We start from the raw sequence: 21,867 nt of genomic DNA on the forward strand, positions 1-21,867 counted from the left end.
ACAGCCGTGGGGAAGGTGTATTGTGAGATAGATACACTTTTGTGTTTCTCATACTTACTACAAACAGAGCTGTCTTCTCCCGGTCAATAGGTCTGGTCACAAAGACTTCCCCCGTCTTATCATTGATGAAGAAGAGGCCAACTTCCGGGGCCATGTCCACTCCGGGACCACTGATCAGGTATTTGAGGGTGTAGTTTTCTGCCTGGTCATTAAAGAGCTGGAAATATGAAAAACAATTAGTGAGAACAGCAATCATCAGATTACAGAGGGAAGCCTTAATAGGATCCTGAGGCTTCCCTCTCTTTAGGCAAGTATCTAATTTTGTTCCAGAGTTTTGACTTCAGTACACTTTAACCTCCTTCCGACCGCATAACGCCGATGGGCGGTGGGAGGGTGGTGCCGCCAGAACCGCCTAACGCCAATTGGGGTCAAGTCTTGGAGGCGGTGATTAGCAGGGAACAAGCATGCGTCCATTTCCTGCAAAGACACAGAGCAGGGATCCGTTAGCAGCCTGCCAGCCACAATCGGAGCTGGCAGGCTGCAATGTAAAAAAAAAAAAAAGATAATAAAGAAATACAATTGCGATCTAGCGCAGTGCTGCACAGGGGACAGCCCTGTCAAGAACTTAGCTGTCCCTCTGATTGGCTCACACTCTGATCCTTCTCATAGGCTGATGCCTAGGAGAGTAAAATGTGTACAGAAAGCAGTCAGTGCCAATTTAGGGGTGAGTGAGGGGGGGGGGGGGGGGGGGTAGGATTATTTTTTTAATTAAAAAAAAGTAAAAATTAAGAAAAAAATTGCAGCAGCAATCAGAGACCACCTAAAAAATCCTCCATTAGTGGCAAGAAAAGTTGTATTACTGCGCAAGCAATAAATCGTTAAAGCTGCGCAGTGCTCAATTGTAAAAAAAATTGCCTGGTCACTAGTGGGTTGTAGACCTGTGGTCCTCAAGTGGTTAAAGAGAACCGAGGCTCGGGCTCAAAATTTCATACTTACCTAAGGAGATGGGGGACCAGAGGACAGTGAGGGAAGCCTCGTTAGGAGTCACAGGTTTCCCTCTACTTAGGTAAGTATGTGACTTTGTATGTGATAAGTTTAAATGCCTTCATGGATGGAGATGTTCTGAATGGATCTGGCAAGCAGTTCAAAAGATTTGGTAGCATGACGAAAGCTCTAGCTCCAAAGGTTGTGCATGGAGGAAAAAAAGTTCTTGGGAAGGAGTTCTTTACAGTCAGAGTGATTAAAATGTGGAATGTATTACCACAGTTATGTCAAATTCTATATCTGCGTTTAAGGTGGGGTTAGATGCTTTCCTTGCATTGAAGGACATCCATGGCTATAATTACAGTACTAGAAGTGCACTCTGGAGGTGATTGGGGGTCAATGTATTTATTTATTTCAAAATGTAGAAAACTTTCACTATGCATCAGTCATAAGAGAATTTTCATGAATTTGCAGCCTTGTAGATACACATTGCTGATAGTTACATGAAAATGTCACCCTTATGTGTCTTGGAATTTGTTATTCATTTCATAGCTCACACTCTGTTATACATTTTATTCACCATGTTACATCTGTCACTGTAATCACCAGTTCTGTATTTTATACCAGTGTCCATACTTGGTGTATATCACTGTCTGTATTATATTATATTCCCAATGTTTGTTTTTCTTATTTTGTAAAGTGCCACAGACTATGTTGGTACTTTATAAATCAATAATGCTAATTAGTGGATTTGCAACCCTGCACTATCCCAACGTCCTGAAGAGAAAACGACCTTGCAGCTACCAGGGAGACTATTTGCAAAGGCCTCATGCCAAATCCACTTGTGTGCTATTTTCATGTAACTATAGGCAATGTGTATCTACCAAGCCTGCAAATTATCATTTGACAATTGTTATTTCTACATTTTGAAATAAATAAAATGTAAATTTGGACAGCAATGTATCTTTGTGGTTTCTTAAGGATCTGTTATTCTTCTAATTTAAAAAGTTGATTGGGGTCAACCACTCTTGTGATAGAAAAAAAAAATGGTTGCAAGAGTGACGGTAGATCCAGTGACCATTTTTAAGTTGTAGAGGTAGTGGATGAGAAAGCACAGGGGGTCCGGGAGCCCGATCTGGTGTAGTACGTTAGGTGGTATGGGAATAATTTAAAACAGTAGATTTTATACTCACAAGAGTGGGTTGCTAGGTGAGGCAACCACTCGTGCACGCCTGTGGGGAAGTACCGTCCCCACTCGGCCTTTGTTCCTGGTCGCTGCTCCGAAAAGATGATCAATCGGGAGGTTCCCGATGTGGATCTCCCCCTAAGGCTAGGGGTTTCTGGTAACTTTACGAGAAGGGTAGGAGGCGCCCGGTGTACGTAGTAGTATGTCTTACTCCATAAGGTAGATACAGCATTTAATAAAAATGGTGTGGTCTTACCTTCTAGAGGTCCCCTCTCGGGAAGTATACAAACGGAATTTCATTGGTTTTTAGGATTCTATTTATTTTGCATCAAGACAACGCGTTTCACGGTTAGAACCGCTTCCTCAGGTCAGTGACAATGCCTGTACCAGCTGCCACATCTGCTCTGCGCCTGGTCTCACATTACTGGGTCACATGCAAGCATGACAGCATCTCATCCCAAAATGTCATATACTCAGACTTGAGCGAGACCTCGCTATACGGTCACACACAGAGGAGGAGGATTTTTAAGTTGGCCATTTTTGACAACTTATCGATTGTGTGTGTGTGTTACTCTGACCCTTGCAATTTACAAACATGCATACGTTCTCAGTATTACAATATAGGAGCAGTTTCCGTTTTAGGAAGGAATTGTTTTTACGCACTTTCTTCTGGTGAGCTTATTGTGGCACGTTACAGGGAGTGCGCAGTTACAGTTATATAAATAATAAAGTTGTCTTGTATTAGTATTTGCTGTGCTTTATTCCATTAGGCCCTGTCTTCACTTGTTAGCTTTTCAGACCATTTTCTGCACAGAAAAATGGAGAACCAATGTTAATCAATGGGCTAGTTTACACCTGAATTCATTTTTCACATGCAGAAAAAACAATTGACAGCAATGCAGCACTGTCAACTATAAATTAGTAGACCCGAGCAAGACCGGCCGCCGCCAGTGCGCATGCGTGCGCCCACCTCGCACGCAACCACCACACGCCGAGCGCCCACCTCGTTCGCCCGTCTCGCTCCCTGCTCCGAGCTGTACGTTACTGCGCACATTCGCAGTAACAAAAAACCTGGGACACAGGGACAGCTGCTGGATGCAGCGACACTTATGTAGAGATGGCCCAGCCTTGGAGAACTCATGGAGAAGCACATGATCAGCTGATAGATTTGTAAGCCTCTGATTTGCTGAAATGACTACCTGGTTTAACACATGATCATGACCAGCAAATCAGAAGCTTACAAATCTATCAGCTGATCAAACTGATCATGTGCTTCTCCATGAGTTCTCCAAGGCTGGGCCATCTCTACACTTAAGGTTTATGTAATAGGATATATATATATATATATATATATATATATATATATATATATATATATATATATATATATATATATATATACCGTATATATACGGTACACACACACACACACACACACACACACAGGGTTCCAGGAGATCACAGTGGCTCGACTGGTATTTTTTTTATTGTACAAATCGGACAGTAAACGAACTCGTAGCTACTGGGAAGCCGATCCCTTCTCCCTGGCAAGGACCTTTCCAATGGTGCTAGAAAGCCTGTCTGCTCTTGTATGCACTCCTCTGGAAGTTGGATTGTGCCACTGCCACCCAGGGAGTGCTTTTGAAAATAAAGGAATTCCTGAGAATCCACATGAGGAAATAGATTAGTCCAAAAATATGGCAGTTCTGTTATAATTCTTCTGAACTACTATAAGTGACAGGATCATAGGGCCGGGAAACATTATAGTGGATTTACATAATAATACACGTGCATTTTAAAATGTAAAAATGTTGGCAATAGTTGCCCTTTTCGTCCCTCAGCATGTGGCAATGACACATGAAAGTCTCTGATCTTACATCTCCAGCATGCTTCGGGAAGGGTCCGGTGTCGTTCTCTTCCAGTTGTATTGTAGTGAGCACCCATCTTCTCTTGGTGCGGCGGAGGATACGGGAGTCATCGAATAGGCCTAAACTCTGCGTAAAGCAAACAGGAATTACTTCACAACCTTGTAGTGATCCTCACCTTACCAGATTAAATCTATGATCATTAACCAGCACAAGTTCACAAAGTGAGCAATGATGAACTGTCACAACCTGTTATTTCACGCATGCCAGGAACTTCACAACTTGTTAGTATGCACAGCAGCCACTAGAGGGTGCTCTTGTACATGAGAAAAGCCAGCCTATATAGGTAAGTTGCATAACGTACATCAAGCTGCCGCTGGCAATAATCATATGTACAGAGGTGCAAGCAGGGCATACATGAAAAAAAGCACCTGGAAAAAAGGGCGCAGGGGATTGTCCCTAGTAAAATATTGCTGAACTTAGTGATATATTCTACCACTGCATTTTCATAGTAAAATATTGCTAATATTTTACTATGAAAATGCAGTGGTAGAATATATCACTAAGTTCAGCAATATTTTACTAGGGACAATCCCCTGCGCCCTTTTTTCCAGGTGCTTTTTTGGCTAAACCTAACCCAACGCTCATACAGAACCCTTAAGACCCCCCCCCCCCCTGGTGGTGCCTAGCCCTTGGACCCCCACCTGGTGGTGCCTAACCCTAAAACCCCCCTCAATAGTGCCTAACCATAAGACCACCTTGGTGGTGCCTAACCCTAAGACCCCCCCCCGGTAGTGCCAAACTATAAGACCGCCACCTGGTGGAGCCTAACCCTAAGACCCCCATCTGGTGGTGCCTACCCTAAGACCCCCTTGGTGGTGCCTAACCCTAAGACCCCCTCCCCATGGTACCTAACCCTAAACTTCCCCCCCACCTCCTGGTGATGCCTCACCCTAAGACCCCCCAGTGGTGCCAAAACCTAAGACCCCCCCCCCCCCCCTCCTTTGGTGATGCATAAACCTAACCCTCAATGAAGGCACTTAACCATAAACCACCCTTCTAAAGATAACCCCCACTCATCCACAAAGCTGCAACATGTGGCTATGAAGGTAAATTTCAGTGCCCGGAGGTGCCAAATAGCAGCAAGAGGGGGCCATTTTGGTAGACAGCCTTGCGTATACCTAAAATGTAGCATTGCATAGCGTGCGCAGAGCGGGGAGCCCCTAAATTTAGCTGTCTGCAAGCCATTTTTTTTCTGAAAGCCTGTCTGCCTAAATAGCCCCCTCTTGCCGCTAATTGAGCGCAGAAACTTACCTTTACAGCTGTATATCGCTGTTAATATGAAGGACTATGAAACAGGATATAAAGGACCAGTGTGGTTTGTATTATAAAACAACTTATTTTTTTCTATGAAATCTTTATGGGTGTGTCGGGGGTGGGAGAGGGGGCGAGATTAGGGGTGTGGCCTATATGTCCCTCTTTCTTATTTCAAAATGTTGGGAGGTACGTTTACAGGACCACATACATCATTAGGCGTCTAGACATGTCACATGTTATTGGCACAGGAAATCACATAATACAGCAGTGCTCGGTACATATGCGATATAATGGCACCATATATTCAGCAGTTACAGGGAAGGCAAATTACATAAAGCAAGTAAACAGGAGTATTAGAGATGATCAATGCAATGCTAAGTACAACTTGCATACTAATTGCAAGCAACTGGTATGCAGCTTGCAGGGGCGTGGCTTAAAGAGAAACTTCAGCCTAAACAAACATACTGTCATTAAGTTACATTAGCTATGTTAATTAAAATAGATAGGTAATATAATCTCTTACCCACCCTGTTTTAAAAGAACAGGCAAATGTTTGATTTCATGAAGGCAGCCATCTTTTTGGTTGAAAGGAGGTGACAAGGAGCATGAGACAGTTCCAACTGTCCTGTGTGCTGATCACCCCTCCCAGTTGCTAGGCAACGTGAATAACAACATAGTAAATCCCATCATGTTTTGCACAGCATCAGGGAAAAAAAGCCCAGGCAGTTTTCTTTGATGGGTGGAGCTTAGCTAAAAATGCAGCTAAAAATGATGCTTTGGTAAGAAAAACAAAGTTCTGATGCTGTGAAACGGTTAAAGAAACACCAAGCCTTTTCAGTTCTGCGGAGTAGATTTTTAGTCCAGAGGTTCATTTTAACTATCCCAGGCCCCGGTAACTGCAGCAGTCTGGGCCCTGTTCACATGGTGCTTTTTGCGCGCGCTGAACTTCAACTGTGCCCAATCTCCAACACAGGTGGGGATTGCCTGATGCCAGATATGCGTGCTTGCAGCCCTTGCGGAACAAGCATGCAGCTAATCCAGTTACAGTTCAGTCAGAAACACCTGATCTGCTGCATGCTTGTTCAGGGGCTATGGCTGAAAGTATTAGAGGTAGTGGATCAGCAGGGCTGCCAGGCAATCTGCATTGTTTAAATGGAAATAAGTATGTCAGACTCTATATTCCTGTTGCTTCAGGTGAGCTTGTTACTCTATGCCAGGACCTTCATGGAGCCTGACGTTGCTGCTGTCGGTGTACATCATACAGCGCTGTGTCCTCCTCACACTCCATGAACAGGGCTGGCCTCTCAGTCATTCACCTTGCAGCTACAGCTGACCTCATATATTACTTATTACAGCACAGGGCTGCATGCTTATAGAGAAAACAAGCACCTGACACCTTATTACAAGAGGTGGCAGTGTCCCCACTATCCTAGAGTATAAATATTGTCATATATGAGGGCCTGGTCACATATAATTCATCTACAGATCAGTAACAATCAAGCTTGCTTCCCCCATAAGGACAAAACATGTATACTTACTGTATATTAGTAAACATTGCTGTAGGCTGGGAAAAGGCATTAGCATCAGTTACATTAGTTAGATTAGCCCTTTTTGTAGTCAAACAACGAATAGGCCAGAAATAGATGTAAACGTGCCCCCCCCTCCCTCTTTTCTGAAGTACATTTAAAAGGCTGCAAACACTGAACATGCAAAAGAAAATCCCAAAGTATGGGGAACTATGGGATTAATAAGAGATAGCTCCTGCCGCGGAGGGGAGTGCTCCACCGAGTACCTTCTTCAAAATCCCGGGGCAACCCTAGACTTACACGACTTCCGGTCCACCGCACGTCACCGCAGGACCATGCGGTAGGTTTGTCCTTGTGTCGGGGATTCGGCAAAACCATCATTCTTTGGGTACATACCATGCAGTGCTTATGCAATGGGAGGCTCTTATTACCCATTTGTTTTGTTTAATGCAGGTGGTGACTTTATTCCTGCACAGATAGTGTATACACATGTTCATAGGCAGCCTCCCACCAGAAGGCTTGACTTGTCATTCATTATTGGGATATATATTCTGTTGAAAGTTTACTAACACAGTTTCTACCCCTTGTGGGGAGGGAAGGGAAAGAAAGCTGCTCTATACAACGTTGAAAACCTCTCCATACACAACCCAGTCTGTGTAACTGGTCATTACATGTCTGTTTCAACATCAGAAAGAAAAAATGATTGGCTCTGATCAGGGGCGTTGCTAGGATCCCACGAGATCTGGGGCACTTTTGGGCATTTCAGACAGAAAATGGTCATGCACCAGAATGTGGGTGTGGTTGTGGGTGAAGCTAAATTTACATGAACTTAACAGCAGTGTAAGTAGGCGTGCCCAGCAAAATGTTGGATGAAGCCCCATCCATTAATACAAAAATGCAACATAACTAAGCAGAGTCACCTGCCTTCTGTGCAGGCTGGACTGGTTTTCTGCTGGGTGGGCTGGCCTGCCACCAGGTATCTGGCAGTTCCCCCATAGCATTCCCTGACCTTCTAGTGGATCCCCTCCCATGTTCCCATGGGCCTCCCACTGAGGCACCACAACTTCCAGCATGCTCGCAAAGAAGAACCACAGCTCCCTGCATCCCCCCATAAAAGCATCACAGCGCCCAGCATGGCACCACAGTACCTGGTATGCCCACATAGAAGCACCACAGCTCCAATTATACCCCTGATTGATGCACCACAGATCCCAGCATGCCCGCCATTCAGGCACCACAGCTGACTCTGCCTGAGGGACGTTCGGGGCACCCCAGAATAGATCCGGGGCACGTGCCACTGATCTTTGCGGCTAGCAACGCCCCTGGCTCTGGTGTCACAAGATCACCCTGCCCAGTGAGTATGTATGTCTATTCAGTACATCTCTGAAAAACCATAGACCATAAGGATTGCTGCACCATCACCAGAAAAGACAGGCCAGTAATTACATATCATATGCTTACCCGCTTTCTGCGTGCCCGGACCACTCCTTTGTCCCCTTCTGTCTGAGGAGTTACCACCTGATAATTACAGACATAACATATTACATCACCAAAAACCCATCGTTCACAATAAATCAGGTATAAATACACACATTAACACATAATAAAGGCAAACTGCAATCAAAATAAAATAATGTGTGTAAACTAAAATGATTAGGCAGCCCCAAATACACGTGCAACTTTAAGCACACATGATGTGAGAGGGATATGGAGGCAGACAAATGTATTTACCTTTTAACCAATGCAAATTGCCTGGCTGTCCTGCTGATCCTCTGATACACTTATATACACTTATGATACACTCTGATAGTACATACTTGAAAGATTAATGAAAGATCTTAGACCAATTTTACCCCCTTCCATGTACTATGAGAGCATTCTCTCACAGTCTATTCTATTGAGCTGAACTCCCCATCAGACAGAAATCTTTGCAAGATGCTGCACACACAGATGCTGTACACATTCAACAGATCAGTATCTGCAAAAGATCCATTCCTGCAAAATGCATTCATAGGGCTCGATTCACAAAGCGGTGCTAACCCAGTTAGAGACTTTAGGCGTGATAACCATTGCACCATGCTGGTGAAAAGCCATTTTAGGCGTGATAAGTTTAGGCATGCTAAGTTTAGATAAGTTTAGATCGCGCACAAAGCCCTGCACGCAAAGCAGCGTCATTAAACTCTATGCGAAGTGCACCAGACTTTGCTAGCGCAAAACTTTTGATCAGCTGTGCACTGCGGTGCTAACCCAGTTGGTGCTTAAACTTAACATGCCTAAACTTATCACACCTAAACTTATCATGCCTAAACTGAATTTAGGCATGATAAAGAGCTTTTCACCAGCCTGCTAACTGTTAGCACCGCTTTGTGAATCAGGCCCTAAAGCTGAGTACACACGTACGATAACGATCGTTCGAAAACGAACGATAATGACAATCGGACCGATAATTGTGCGCTCCAAATTTTCCAACGATCGTTTTTATGGACGATAACGACCGTTATCGTTCAATCCGGCCGATCCAATGCGGCGGATTTGTTCGAAAGATAATTGTTCAATCGTTGCAGTGTGTACAAAGATCGTCCGATAATGATTATCTGTGGAGTAGTACGCATGTTCTTATTGCCTGTCATAACGTCACTTCCGTTTGCGCACGCATTTTTTTATCGTTCGTCGTTCAGTACTTTATACTTATATCGTTCACGTGTGTACACAATCGTTCATTACTAACGATCTTTTCGGTCTAATTTGAATATCGTGTAAACGTCACAAATTGTTCGTAACGAACGATCTTTATCGGACGTGTATACGAACCTTTAGTCTATGATATCTGGAGATCTCATACACACCTTGTTTAACAGACATTCATCTGCATATCTGACAATCATCTGCAGATCTGAACTATCCTGGTGGATCTGAGCTGCAGATGAATGTCTGCTAAACAAGGTGTGTATGAGGATCTGCAGATATCATAGACTATGAATGCATTTTGCAGGAACGAATCTTTTGTAGGAACAGATCTTTTGCAGATACTGATCTTTTGAATGTGTACAGCATCTTTGTGTGCAGCATCTTGCAAAAAATGTTTAATCTGATGGGGAGTTCAGCTCCATAGAATAGACTGTGAAGGTATGGCTCTCATACTACATGGAAGGGGGTAAAATTGGTCTGTGATCTTTCATTAATCTTTCAAGTGTGTACACACTGTAAGCCATAGCTCCTGAACAAGCATGCAGATCAGCTGCTCCTAAAAAAAGTGTGACTAGATAGGCTGCATGCTGGTTTCAGGTGTGTGATTCACACACTAGTGCAGCCAAATAGATAAGCAAGACTGCCAGGCAACTGGTATTGTATATTGATCCTTCTCATTTTATGTGTATTTTAAAGGGGCACTATGGCAACTGGTATTGTTTATTGATCATTCTCATGCAAACAAAGAAATAAGAAGTACGTTACTTTTTTTCAGAGTAAAATGAGCCATAAATTACTTTTCTCCTATGTTGCTGTCATTTAGAGTAGGTAGTAGAAATCTGACAAAAGTGACAGATTTTGGACTAGTCCATCTCTTTATGGGGGGATTCTCAGGGATGTATTTATTTTCAAAAGCACTTAGTGAATGGCAGTTGCTCTTGCCAACTGCCAAAAAACTGCATCGAGCAGGGAAGCTAGCCAGCATTATTGTTTAAATCCTTTTTAGGGAATATTTTTATAAAGAATAAAAGCCTTGCTGGGAATTCCCTATGAATAGATGGACTAGTCCAAAACTTGTCACTTCTGTCAGATTTCTACTACCTACTGTAAGTGACAGCAACCTAGGAGAAAAGTAATTTATGGCTCATTTTACTCTGGAAAAAAACCATACTTCTTATTTGTCTATGTTTGCACATTTTAAATTTTTAAATTTTTCGCCATAGCGCCCCTTTAAAAAGCACTACAATAGTCAGTACAATACATAATAAATATACATAGTTTATATACAGTATAGTTAGAACATCCAACAACGCCAGTACAAAAGTGCATACATAGTTCATACATGGTGTGCAAGCATCCAGCATACGAGGTCATGTGATAGAATTCAGAAAAACACTCCCTAATAGCAGAGCCCCAGCACACACGGCAGACGGGGTGGTCAAGGACATGCAAATATGGAGCTTTAAAATGGAGCAATCAAATGCCAGTGTAACCGCATTTTGAATAGCCTACAAGGGATCTTGGAATGATTGTGACGTATTTATGACAAATAATTAAGACCCTTGGTTTACTTATTGCTTACAACTCAGGCTGACACAGTTTTTTTTACAGACCCTATCCTATTCAGTGACCACGGCTGGGGCCTGGAAACAGTTACGTGTAGGTTACTGAGCGGGTGGGGTCACTCGGGGGGGTACAGTGATTCCCAGGGGAGGGGGCAGTGCCCCAGTGCAGCGCCGCCCATGAGTACCACCTATCCCTGCGCTACACAGGATGCCAATAATTCCAGAGATAAGAGAGACATTCCCACCTCTCCCAGGGGCGGCTCCCATCTCCCAGCCACTTTCTCAAGGATGGGCTGCAAGGTAACGCTGCGGGTTCCTTCCCTTCTGACACTGAGACTAATTAAACCCTGGATGAAATATATTCCGATCATTAATTAAGCTTGTAGAACTCTAAGCACAAGGTGTGCCCCTTGATAAAATGAATTATGTTATCAATCAGAATTGCAGAATAGCTGCCTGCGGGGGCTGTTTATCCAGCGGCAGCTTCTGCGTCGCCGTATCACACAGCAATGTACCAGATTAATCAAGCAGAGATAAAGACATGTTAATTAAAGTTTCAAGTAAAACTGGATGTGAAACAGCCTCATTGTGCGAAACCGGAGTGTCTGTAATGCAAATCTTCTCCAGTGTATGCTCATTTATCTTGTGCCTGTTTATCCAACACAAGAAGAGTTTTATCATTGCTGCTGGAAGTAAATCAGCTATTCACAGGTGAGTTTAGCTCTACAGGAATCTGCTATTCCCAGGGCAAGCTTCCCATCAGTCTAGTGGTGGGGGAAGACATGTGTACAGCAGTGGCTTTCTTCTGCTGGAGTAAGGATAACAACAAAGACAGTTGTAGAAGGAAAACAGAACGGGTCACCGAGAGCCAAATATAGTTTAGTATGTAGTATAACCAGTTTATGGAGAAAGACAAAACGTGAGGCCCAGAACTGACCAGTACTAGTTATTGCTCCTGTTATTTGCCTGATGAAGCGGGTTTGATGCTGTGAAACGCGTTGCATGGTGGCGTGTATAAATAAATTTAATTGTTGACTATTAAATCAACCAATTTGGTGTCTACTAACTGGGGAGGTAAGTCCACCACTACCCTCCTCTTTTAAAAACATTTTTTAACGGTTTTATCCTGTTACTGGCGCCGCTGTTCCATCCTAACAACAAAGACAGAGCTATAGTCTACTACATAGAAATAAGCTTCTCATATAAATGACAAACATCCAATTGACCTTTTTACACAGCATACCTAAAGGGAGAGAGATATGGCGGCTCACATGTGTATTTCCTTTTAAACAATGCAGATTGCCTTGCTTTACAGACTCTAATACTTTTAGCCACAGACCTTGAAAAAGCATGCAGATCATGCACTCTAACTAAAGTGTGACTGATTAGCCACATGCTTGTTTCAGGTGTGTGAATCAGACACTACGGCAGCCAAAGAGTATTTCTCTCCCTCCTGCGTCTCCCTCTTCCACTTATTTTTGGAGTCATGAGACACAGGCTGGAATGATTTGTCTGTGATCTGTCCACACAGGAGCAGCTTGGTAGCAAGTAAGGATCAAAGCATGAAAGCCAAGTAGACAATTTTATCTCCTGAGTTACGTAAAAAATATCTAAAGCTCACCATACAAACATCGATTTTGATCACCCAAATCGGCCCCACCAGCCAGCCATTGTGCCCCATTGTGTCAGTATGGTACTTTTTAGTTGTGTTCAGGGTCACTTTAAACAGAACTCCAGTGAAAATAATGTGATAAAAAAAAGTGCTTAATTTTTTACAATAATTATGTGTAAATTATTTAGTCGGTGTGTGCTCATTGTAAAATCTTTCCTCTCCCTGATTTACATTCAGACATTTATCACATGGTGACATCTTTACTGCTGACAGGTGAAGTCACTGGAAGGAGATGCTGCTTGCATTTTTGGCAGTTAGAAACAGCTGTTATTTCCCACAATGCAACTAGGCTCCCACAGTACGATGTCAGTACCATGGTCCTGACATCACACTGTGGGAGGGGTTTCATCACAATATCAGCCATACACGATGATCTATTAGAGGAAAGGAAAAGCTTTCTTATGGGAAAGGGGGTATCAGCTACTGATTGGGATGAAGTTCAATAATTGGTTACGGTTTCTCTTTAAGTCCTGTTTCCAGGGAATGGATCAAGACAACATTTAGAAATAAGATTTGGGCAGTCAGCAGTCATTTTGTTCATGCTTAACCCTTTGGCTGCCAGCATACTTTCCACACATTAGTGCCAGCTATGTTTGAATTGTGTTTATACAATGTCTTGCCCAAATCTACAGGCACCAAAGTCCTCATCAGTAAGCAGGATTGTCATTGAGCTGCAAAAAAAAAAAATTGAGATGATTGAGAATCATGTTATCCATTATGAAAATGTAAACTGGATAATCAAACCTTGCAGTCAAAACCTTTAAGCCTCATCTACACGGTACAATTTCCCATCAAATAGACGGATCTATTAGATAGATTGAATAAGGAATTGCATCGTGTGTCCAAATTGTTTCAGATCAATTTTGCGATAGATTTTGCTTTAATAAGTACCCCAAATCTATTGCAAAATCGATTGGACCGGTTGGAAATGATCTAATAGATCTGTCTAATAGATCCGGATCTGACGGAAAATTGTACCGTGTAGATGAGGCTTAAGTTTGCAGAGAAAAGATGCGGCAGCAATCTGCGCTATTCAGGTTTATTTAGTGGGGCAGCAGAAAAGGCATAGCATACAAGACTAACCGGACTAACAGCTGTTTCCAGCTTCCTCAGAGGCCGAAAACTTTATTAAATATACCTCCACAGTTCAGCAGTTATATACAGTGTATAATAGCGCTTACCACTCCCCATTGTCAAACTGCACAACCTGGGATATAAACAGTAAATAATATATACAGTGATATATATTATAAACAGTGTATAATAGTGCTTACCACTGTCAAATTGCACAACCCGGGATACCCCACACCGTGAAACCTTTCATTGGTGCATTTTCAAGCAGCATTGATTTGTAGTAACATTTACATATTTCTGTGTCAGCTTGGAAATATTTGCATATATCTAACCAAGTAGCTCAGTATCGACTAGAGGAAGCTGCTCCCCCAATATTCCGCCGCAACCGCCCCCCCTAACCCCAGCCCTGGCACACTACCCATACTCGCAACCTCCAGAGGGTAACACGCGCCACTGAATAGAAATGGAGGAAAACTCGACTTATACAGGATTTCCTACAGTACAAGACCAACCTGCTGCAGTTCCACACTGCCCTTGCTGATGCAAAGCAGGAATACTTTACCAAGCTCATCGGAGCACAAGCTTCCAACCCCCGGCGTCTTTTTGCCACTTTCAACTCCCTGCTTAAACCCACCCACCCTCCGTTTCCTCCCTCTCTGCCACAGATTTAGCCACCCACTTCACCAACAAAATTATCTCCATTCGTCAGGAAATATTTAATCTTCACCTCCCACCCCCTCCCATCCGGCTCCTCCTCCACCCTACGCTCCCCTCACCTCATTCACTCCTACTACCACTGAGGAAGTCAACCACCTACTGCAGACTTCCCATACCACTACCTCCCCCCTTGACCCCATCTCTTCTGATTTACTCCAGCCTCACTTCACGGATTTGGCCCCAGTCCTCACTACCCTGTTTAACCTCTCCCTATCCACAGGCACCTTCCTCTAAGACTTCAAGCAGGCCACTGTACTACCCCTGCTCAAGAAACCCTCCCACGGCCCCTCACTACCCTCCAACTACCGCCCTATCTCCCACCTCCCCTTTGCCTCAAAACTCCTTGAGCGTCTGGTTCACAAACGCCTGACCCAGTACCTCAATGCCAACTCACTGCTAGACCCACTGCAACCTGGATTTCGGCCTGCCCACTCAACCGAAACGTCTCTCTCCAAAGTGGTCAATTAAAGGGAAGGTCCAAGCAAAAAAAAAAAAAATGAGTTTCACTTACCTGGAGCTTCTACCAGCCCCATGTAGCCATCCTGTGCCCTCGTAGTCACTCACTGCTGCTCCAGTCCCCCGCTGGCAGCTTTCTGACCTCGGAGGTCAGGGCTACATTGCATACATTTTTACGCATTCCAGCTAGTGCAGGAACAAAAATTTACGCGTTGCACCACTAACGCGTAAAAAATGTATGTGTTAATGTTCCTGCACTAGCGGGAATGTGTAAAAATGAACGCAATTCGGCCCTGACCTCCGAGGTCAGAAAGCTGCCAGCGGGGTACTGGAGCAGCAGTGAGTGACTACGAGGGCACAGGATGGCTACATGGGGCTGTTAGAAGCCCCAGGTAAGTGAAACTCATTTTTCTTTTTTGCTTGGACCTTCCCTTTAACTTGCCTTAGCTAAAGCTGAAGGTAAATCCTCCATTCTCTTCCTCCTTGACCTTTCAGCAGCTTTTGACACAGTAGATCATCCCCTACTCCTCCAGTCCCTCCAGTCCATGGGCATTCACAACCTCGCCCTGACCTGGCTTTCATCCAACCTCTCCAACCGCTCCTTCACAACTTCCTTCAATGATTCCTCATCCACCCCCAACCACCTCTCGGTGGGAGTCCCCCAAGGCTCGGTCCTTGGCCCCCTACTGTTCTCCCTTTACACATACTCCATTGGCAAGGTTATCTCCTCCATGGGTTTTAACTATCATCTGTATGCAGATGACACCCAGATCTACCTCCACACCCCTGACATATCCCCCACTACCATGGACGAGGTCTCCTCCTGCCTATCAGCTATCTCCTCCTGGATGTCCGCTAGGTTCCTGAAACTACATCTAGACAAAACGGAATTTATAATCTTCCCACCCCGGCCATCCCTGAACCTCCCAGATGTGCATGTCACTGTTAACCACACTACCATTCGCCCTACCTCTAAAGCCAGCTGTCTGGGTGTCACCCTGGACTCCACACTCTCCTTCACTCCCCACATCCAAAACCTCACAAAGTCCTGCAACTTCCACCTTCGTAACATCTGAAAGATCCACCCTTTCCTGACCTCTGCCACCCCCAAACTCCTCATCCATACCCTCATAATTTCCCGCCTTGACTACTGCAATGCCCTTCTGTCTGGTCTCCTTATGACCCGAAATGCCCCGCTACAGTCCATCATAAATGCGGCATCCAGAATTATCCACTCCTCCCATCGCTCCACCATGGAGCCTCCCCTCCGTGAATCCCTCCACTGGCTTCCTATCCAGTCCAGAATCAGACTCAAGATACTGTGTCTGACCTACAAATCTGTCCACAAAACCTGTCCAACTTACATTTCTGATCTTACTCAGAGGTCAGAGGTACACACCTAGCCACTCACTCCGCTCCTCTAATGAACTTCGCCTGACCGCCCCCCGCATCACCCAGTCCCATGCACGCCTCCAGGACTTCTCAAGAGCCGCTCCAACACTATGGAAGTTCCTACCTCCACCCATTAGGGCAGCCCCCTCCAACACCTTCAAGAAGGCCCTCAAAACGCACCTTTTCACTCTGGCCTACCACCCTTCACAATTGCTCTAAACCCACGGCTGAACTCTGATCCCCTACCTTTCGTGTCCCTACCTCTCCATCTAGATTGTAAGCCTTTGGGCAGGGTCCTCCTCCTTTTGTATCCTACCTGATCATGCACCTCCATTACTGTGAACCCATGCTATGCATTTGAGTGAACCTAACTTGCCTAATCTCCATGCTCCATCCAGTGACTGACTAAGCATTACTTTGGACTCATACTGTGCTGCCTGATCTGTTTTTTCTTGTATTCCTGTCATTTTGCTGTATGTCACCCCTAAATATTGTCTGTAACCTAAACTAATGTCCAGCGCTGCGTAATATGTTGGCGCTTTATAAATACAATAAATAAATAAATAAAAGTTGGCGCTGAACCTAAACTCTGTTCTAAATGCTGTTAGATGCTTGTGGCACAGGAATATGGGGCCACAAATACACCTAGAGACATCCATGGCACAGGGATATGGGGCCACAAATACACCTAGAGACATCCGTGGCACAAGAATATGGGGACACAAATACACCTATAGACGTAAGTGGCGCAGGAATATGGGGGCAAAAATACACCTAGAGACATCCGTGGCACAGGAATATGGACACAAATACAACTATAAAGACGTCCATGACAAAGGAATATGGGGACACAAAAACACCTATAGACTTTCGTGGCACAGGAATATGGGAACACAAATACACCTAGAGACAACTGTGGCACAGGAATATGGGGACACAAATACACCTATAGATGTCCATGGCACAGGAATATGAGGACACAAATACACCTATAGACGTCCGTGGCACAGGGATATGGGGACACAAATACAACTATAAAGACGTCCATGACACAGGAATATGGGGACACAAAAACACCTAGAGACATCTGTGGCAGTGGAATATGGGGACACAAATACACCTATAGACGTCCGTGGCACAGGAATATGGGGACACAAATACACCTATAGACGTCCGTGGCACAGGGATATGGGGACACAAAAACACCTATAGACATCCGTGGCACAGGGATATGCAGACACAAATACATCTATAGACGTCCGTGGCACAGGGATATGGGGGCACAAAAACACCTATAGATGTCTGTGGCACAGGAATATGAGGACACAAATACACCTATAGACGTGCGTGGCACAGGAATACGGGAACACAAGTACACCTATAGACATCCATGGGACAGGAATATGAGGACACAAATACACCTTATAAACGTCCATGGCACAGGAATACGGGGACACAAATACACCTAGAGACATATGTTGGACACAATACATCTATAGACATCCATGGCACAGGAATATGGGGACACAAATACACCTATAGATGTCCGTGGCACAGGAATATGGGAAAACAAATACATCTATAGACATCTGTGGGACACAATACACCTATAGACAACAGTGGCACAGGAATATAGGGACACAAAAACATCTATAGACGTCCTGGCACAGGAATATTGGGACACAAAAACACCAATAGACATCCCTGGCACAGGAATATGAGGACACAAATATACCTAGAGACATCCGTGGCACAGGAATATGGGGACACAAATACAACTATAAAGACGTCCATGACACAGGAATAAACATCAGTGGCACAGGAATATGAGGACACAAATACACCTAGAGACATCTGTGGGACACAATACACCTATAGACAACTGTGGCACAGGAATATGGGAAACAAATACACCTATCGACGACGGTGGCACAGGAATATGGGTACACAAATGCACTTATAGATGTCCGTGGCACAGGAATATGGGACACAAATACACCTATAGACTTCCGTGGCACAGGGATATGGGGACACAAAAACACCTATAGACATCCGTGGCACAGGGATATGCGGACACAAATACACCTATAGACATCCGTGGCACAGGGATATGCAGACACAAATACATCTAGACGTCCGTGGCACAGGGATATGGGGGCACAAAAACACCTATAGATGTCTGTGGCACAGGAATATGAGGACACAAATACACCTATAGACGTGCGTGGCACAGGAATACGGAACACAAGTACACCTATAGACATCCATGGGACAGGAATATGAGGACACAAATACACCTTATAAACGTCCATGGCACAGGAATACGGGGACACAAATACACCTATAGACGACCGTGGCACAGGAATACGGGGACACAAATACACCTATAGACGTCCATGGCACAGGAATATGAGGACACAAATACACCTTATAGACGTCCGTGGCACTGGAATTCGGGGACACAAATACACCTGATGTCCACTGCAGGCACAAGCAGTTTTATACGAAAACACCTTGAGACATCAGTGACATATTGTATAGTTGTGAAACACAGAAATGCCTTTAAACCTCTACAATCATTTTAATTATATTGACATCATTTAACCAGTATTTTACCAACTGTTGAATAAAGATTGGATGATTTATTTTAGGCAATCTAATTTTTTTTAAGTCTCTAGACTCTTGGTTGTACAGGCACCACAGGAGCAAACGCACCAAAGCAGCAAGCTAAACTTGTGCAGCATTTGCAAGACTGCAAATGCTGCAATGCAGGAAGATCAGGTGAGCGCCTGACCGCGGTACTCTGCTGCTAGCTGCCTGTGCAGCGGCCATCTTGCTCTCTGAGCACGTTTGCATTGTGGTCAGAGGGTATGGACTTGGGCAGCATTGGAGACGGAAATGAAGAGGAAGCTTCTGCACTGGAGATGGGCAGTGAAATGAGTGGCACTGATGGCTGCTGCAGTGTGAAAATGAGCTGGCTACCTATACTGAAAGGCGGGGGGGGGGGGAGGGATTAAGGGAGTCATCTGGCTACCTATTCTGCAGGGAAAGGGGTCATCTGGCTCCCTATACTGGATGGAATGGGGGGAGGGTCATCAGGCTACCTGTATCAGAGGGAAGGGGGGAGGAGTCATCTGGCTACCTATACTGGAGGGAAGGGGGAGGGGTCATCTCGCTACCTATACTGAAGTGGGGCAGCTGGTGACGGTGGCCTTGGGCGGTAAAGAGTACAAATCCGGCCCTGACTCATGGTGTGTACAGTCTTTGGACTCTTGGTGTGTACAGTCTCTGGACTCTTGGTGTGTACAGTCTCTATAGTCTCTGGACTCTTGGTGTGTACAGTCTCTATAGTCTCTGGACTCTTGGTGTGTACAGTCTCTATAGTCTCTGGACTCCTGTCTCCTGGTGTGTACAGTCTTTGGACTCCTGTCTCCTGGTGTGTACAGTTTCTGGACTCTTGGTGTGTACAGCAGTGGTGCTCATCCGGATTCCGGATATCCGACCTTTTTTCAGCTATTCGGCCGGATTTGGATTCCTGGGCCCAAATCCGGATAGCTATCTGCGGATAGTTGGCTGGAAAACTTCGGATATCCGGCTGATATCCGGATCTTGAGATACTGTAACTAAGTAGATGACATCCAGGACGTCATTGAGCCAATCAGAGGGCTCCCACCAGAAGCCCTAGCAACCAATCACAGAAGGGAACCCTGGCCAGCCCCATCTGACCTCATTGAGCCAATCAGAAGGCTCCCAGCCTAAGCCCTAGCACCCAATCACAGAAAGGAACCCTGGCCAGGCCCCCCTGTATAATAAAGGAGGGCTGCCATGATGAGAAATATCGTCCTTGCTTGTGAATGCTCACTGAGAGACATGCTCCAGTGCTGCTGGCCTAGCAAGTGCTGTATACAGTGATAAACCTAAAGCTTTTCATTGATTAACCCCTTCACTATCACTACACTACTGTTAATTAGGTAGCCAGCTTGATTTCATTCAGAGACAGAGTGTGTGCTGCAGGCAGCTGATATGTGTAACAATAAGTGTGCACTAGTGTCTTCTCCTCTGCTGTCTGACTGTCACTCGGCACGCGGCACTTGGCATTTGGCACTTTGCACATGCCAAGTGCAAAGTGCCAAATGCAAAGTGCCAAATGCAAAGTGCCAAATGCAAAGTGCCAAGTGCAAAGTGCCAATTGACAATGCTAATTGACAGCAAGTTTTTTTTTTTTTGGGGGGGGGAGGGGATTTTAAGTCCCCACATCATCAATTAGTGTTTCCCTTTAAAAAAAAACATGATGCTACATCCCTAATTTACCCTAAAAAAAAGTTTTAGAAGCAATTTAAAGGCCACTTCCATTTTTTTCTGCGGATATCCGAATCCGCCCCGATACCCCGGATACTGAGGTCGGATATCCGATTTGGATTGGAAAATGTTGAACTCGGATATCCGATCCGGATATCTGGTATCCGGATTTTGAAAAGGGGTATCCGAGCAGCACTGGTGTACAGTCTCTATAGTCTCTGGACTCTTGGTTTGAATAATAGATAACTAGCGGTGGAAACTTTGTATTGTTGCTGTGACCTTGTCTCCTCTTCTCAGGGAAAGCTGAGTGAAAACCCGCATTGCCCTCATAAGAAAATTTATTATCAGAGGCGGTGACCCAAAAAGAGAATTCCTTCTCACTAATGCTTATTGCCATTTACCTCCCTGCATAAATGTACCTAAGAGCTAAAGAATGCCAGAGCAGGGACTGAAGAGATTCATGTTTACTACAATGACTACAAAGGAACCCTTAAAGCACTTGTCTGACTTTTTGCTGAATAATGTGGTTTGAGCGTTGTTGCTTGTTTGTGTGCAAGACTTTACTCTAGCGCGGGTGTACAGACCTTAACTCAATAAAACTAGTCAATATGACCATGCATCAGCTGAGATATGTGGGTATCAGATGATAAGCCACAAGGGATTGTAACTGGTTTATAAAGAAAGCTTCCATTACACGTACATTACTAGCACCTGGCAGATGGTTATGGTTGAGGCTGGGTCCTGGCACTGTACCAGGCATTCTGGCATAAGACAAAGCATTTGTCATGAGAGTCACCCCTAACAATAGGCATACATTAGCCTGCTTACAGGGCCATATTTCCTGCTTGTACACATGAGAAGTGTGTTTAAGGCTCGCAGACACAATAGGAGGTAAATAAGCCATTCATTATTCACAGAGGAGCATAGGATCGCCTGCTCCCACACTCGCAGTAAATAACAGCATTGTGCTCTGGGTCAGACCTGGATGACATAAATTGTACCTGACGGAGCCTCTGGGCCTTGTCATTCTCACACGACACACACAGGCAGTCTGTCGGCCTAGGAAGTCACTGTACAACTACCAACAAATGCATTCTGTCTTCACTATGTCTCCGGCTCCGCCATG

General features: G+C 44.7%; 1 protein-coding gene across 5 annotated transcripts in view; it reads right to left on the reverse strand.

Moving 5' to 3' along the window:
- The window catches only part of LOC137541785 (cadherin-like protein 26), a 177,106-nt gene that overhangs the window by 79,471 nt on the left and 75,768 nt on the right, over positions 1-21,867 (reverse strand). For 4 of the 5 annotated variants that reach the window (XM_068263287.1, XM_068263290.1, XM_068263288.1 and 1 more), the window contains exons 1-3: positions 7,179-7,563; positions 4,048-4,164; positions 59-217 (exon numbers count right to left, since the gene is read on the reverse strand). In XM_068263287.1, coding sequence (XP_068119388.1) covers positions 59-217; positions 4,048-4,164; positions 7,179-7,313 — 411 coding nt within the window. In that variant the 5' untranslated portion in view covers positions 7,314-7,563. Of the gene's footprint in view, positions 1-58; positions 218-4,047; positions 4,165-7,178; positions 7,564-8,339; positions 8,397-21,867 lie in introns of those variants that run through there. The other variant, XM_068263289.1, reaches the window with a different exon arrangement.

The sequence above is a fragment of the Hyperolius riggenbachi genome, chromosome 12 (genome assembly GCF_040937935.1).
Source record: "Hyperolius riggenbachi isolate aHypRig1 chromosome 12, aHypRig1.pri, whole genome shotgun sequence".
In the NCBI taxonomy this organism is placed as follows: domain Eukaryota; kingdom Metazoa; phylum Chordata; class Amphibia; order Anura; family Hyperoliidae; genus Hyperolius; species Hyperolius riggenbachi.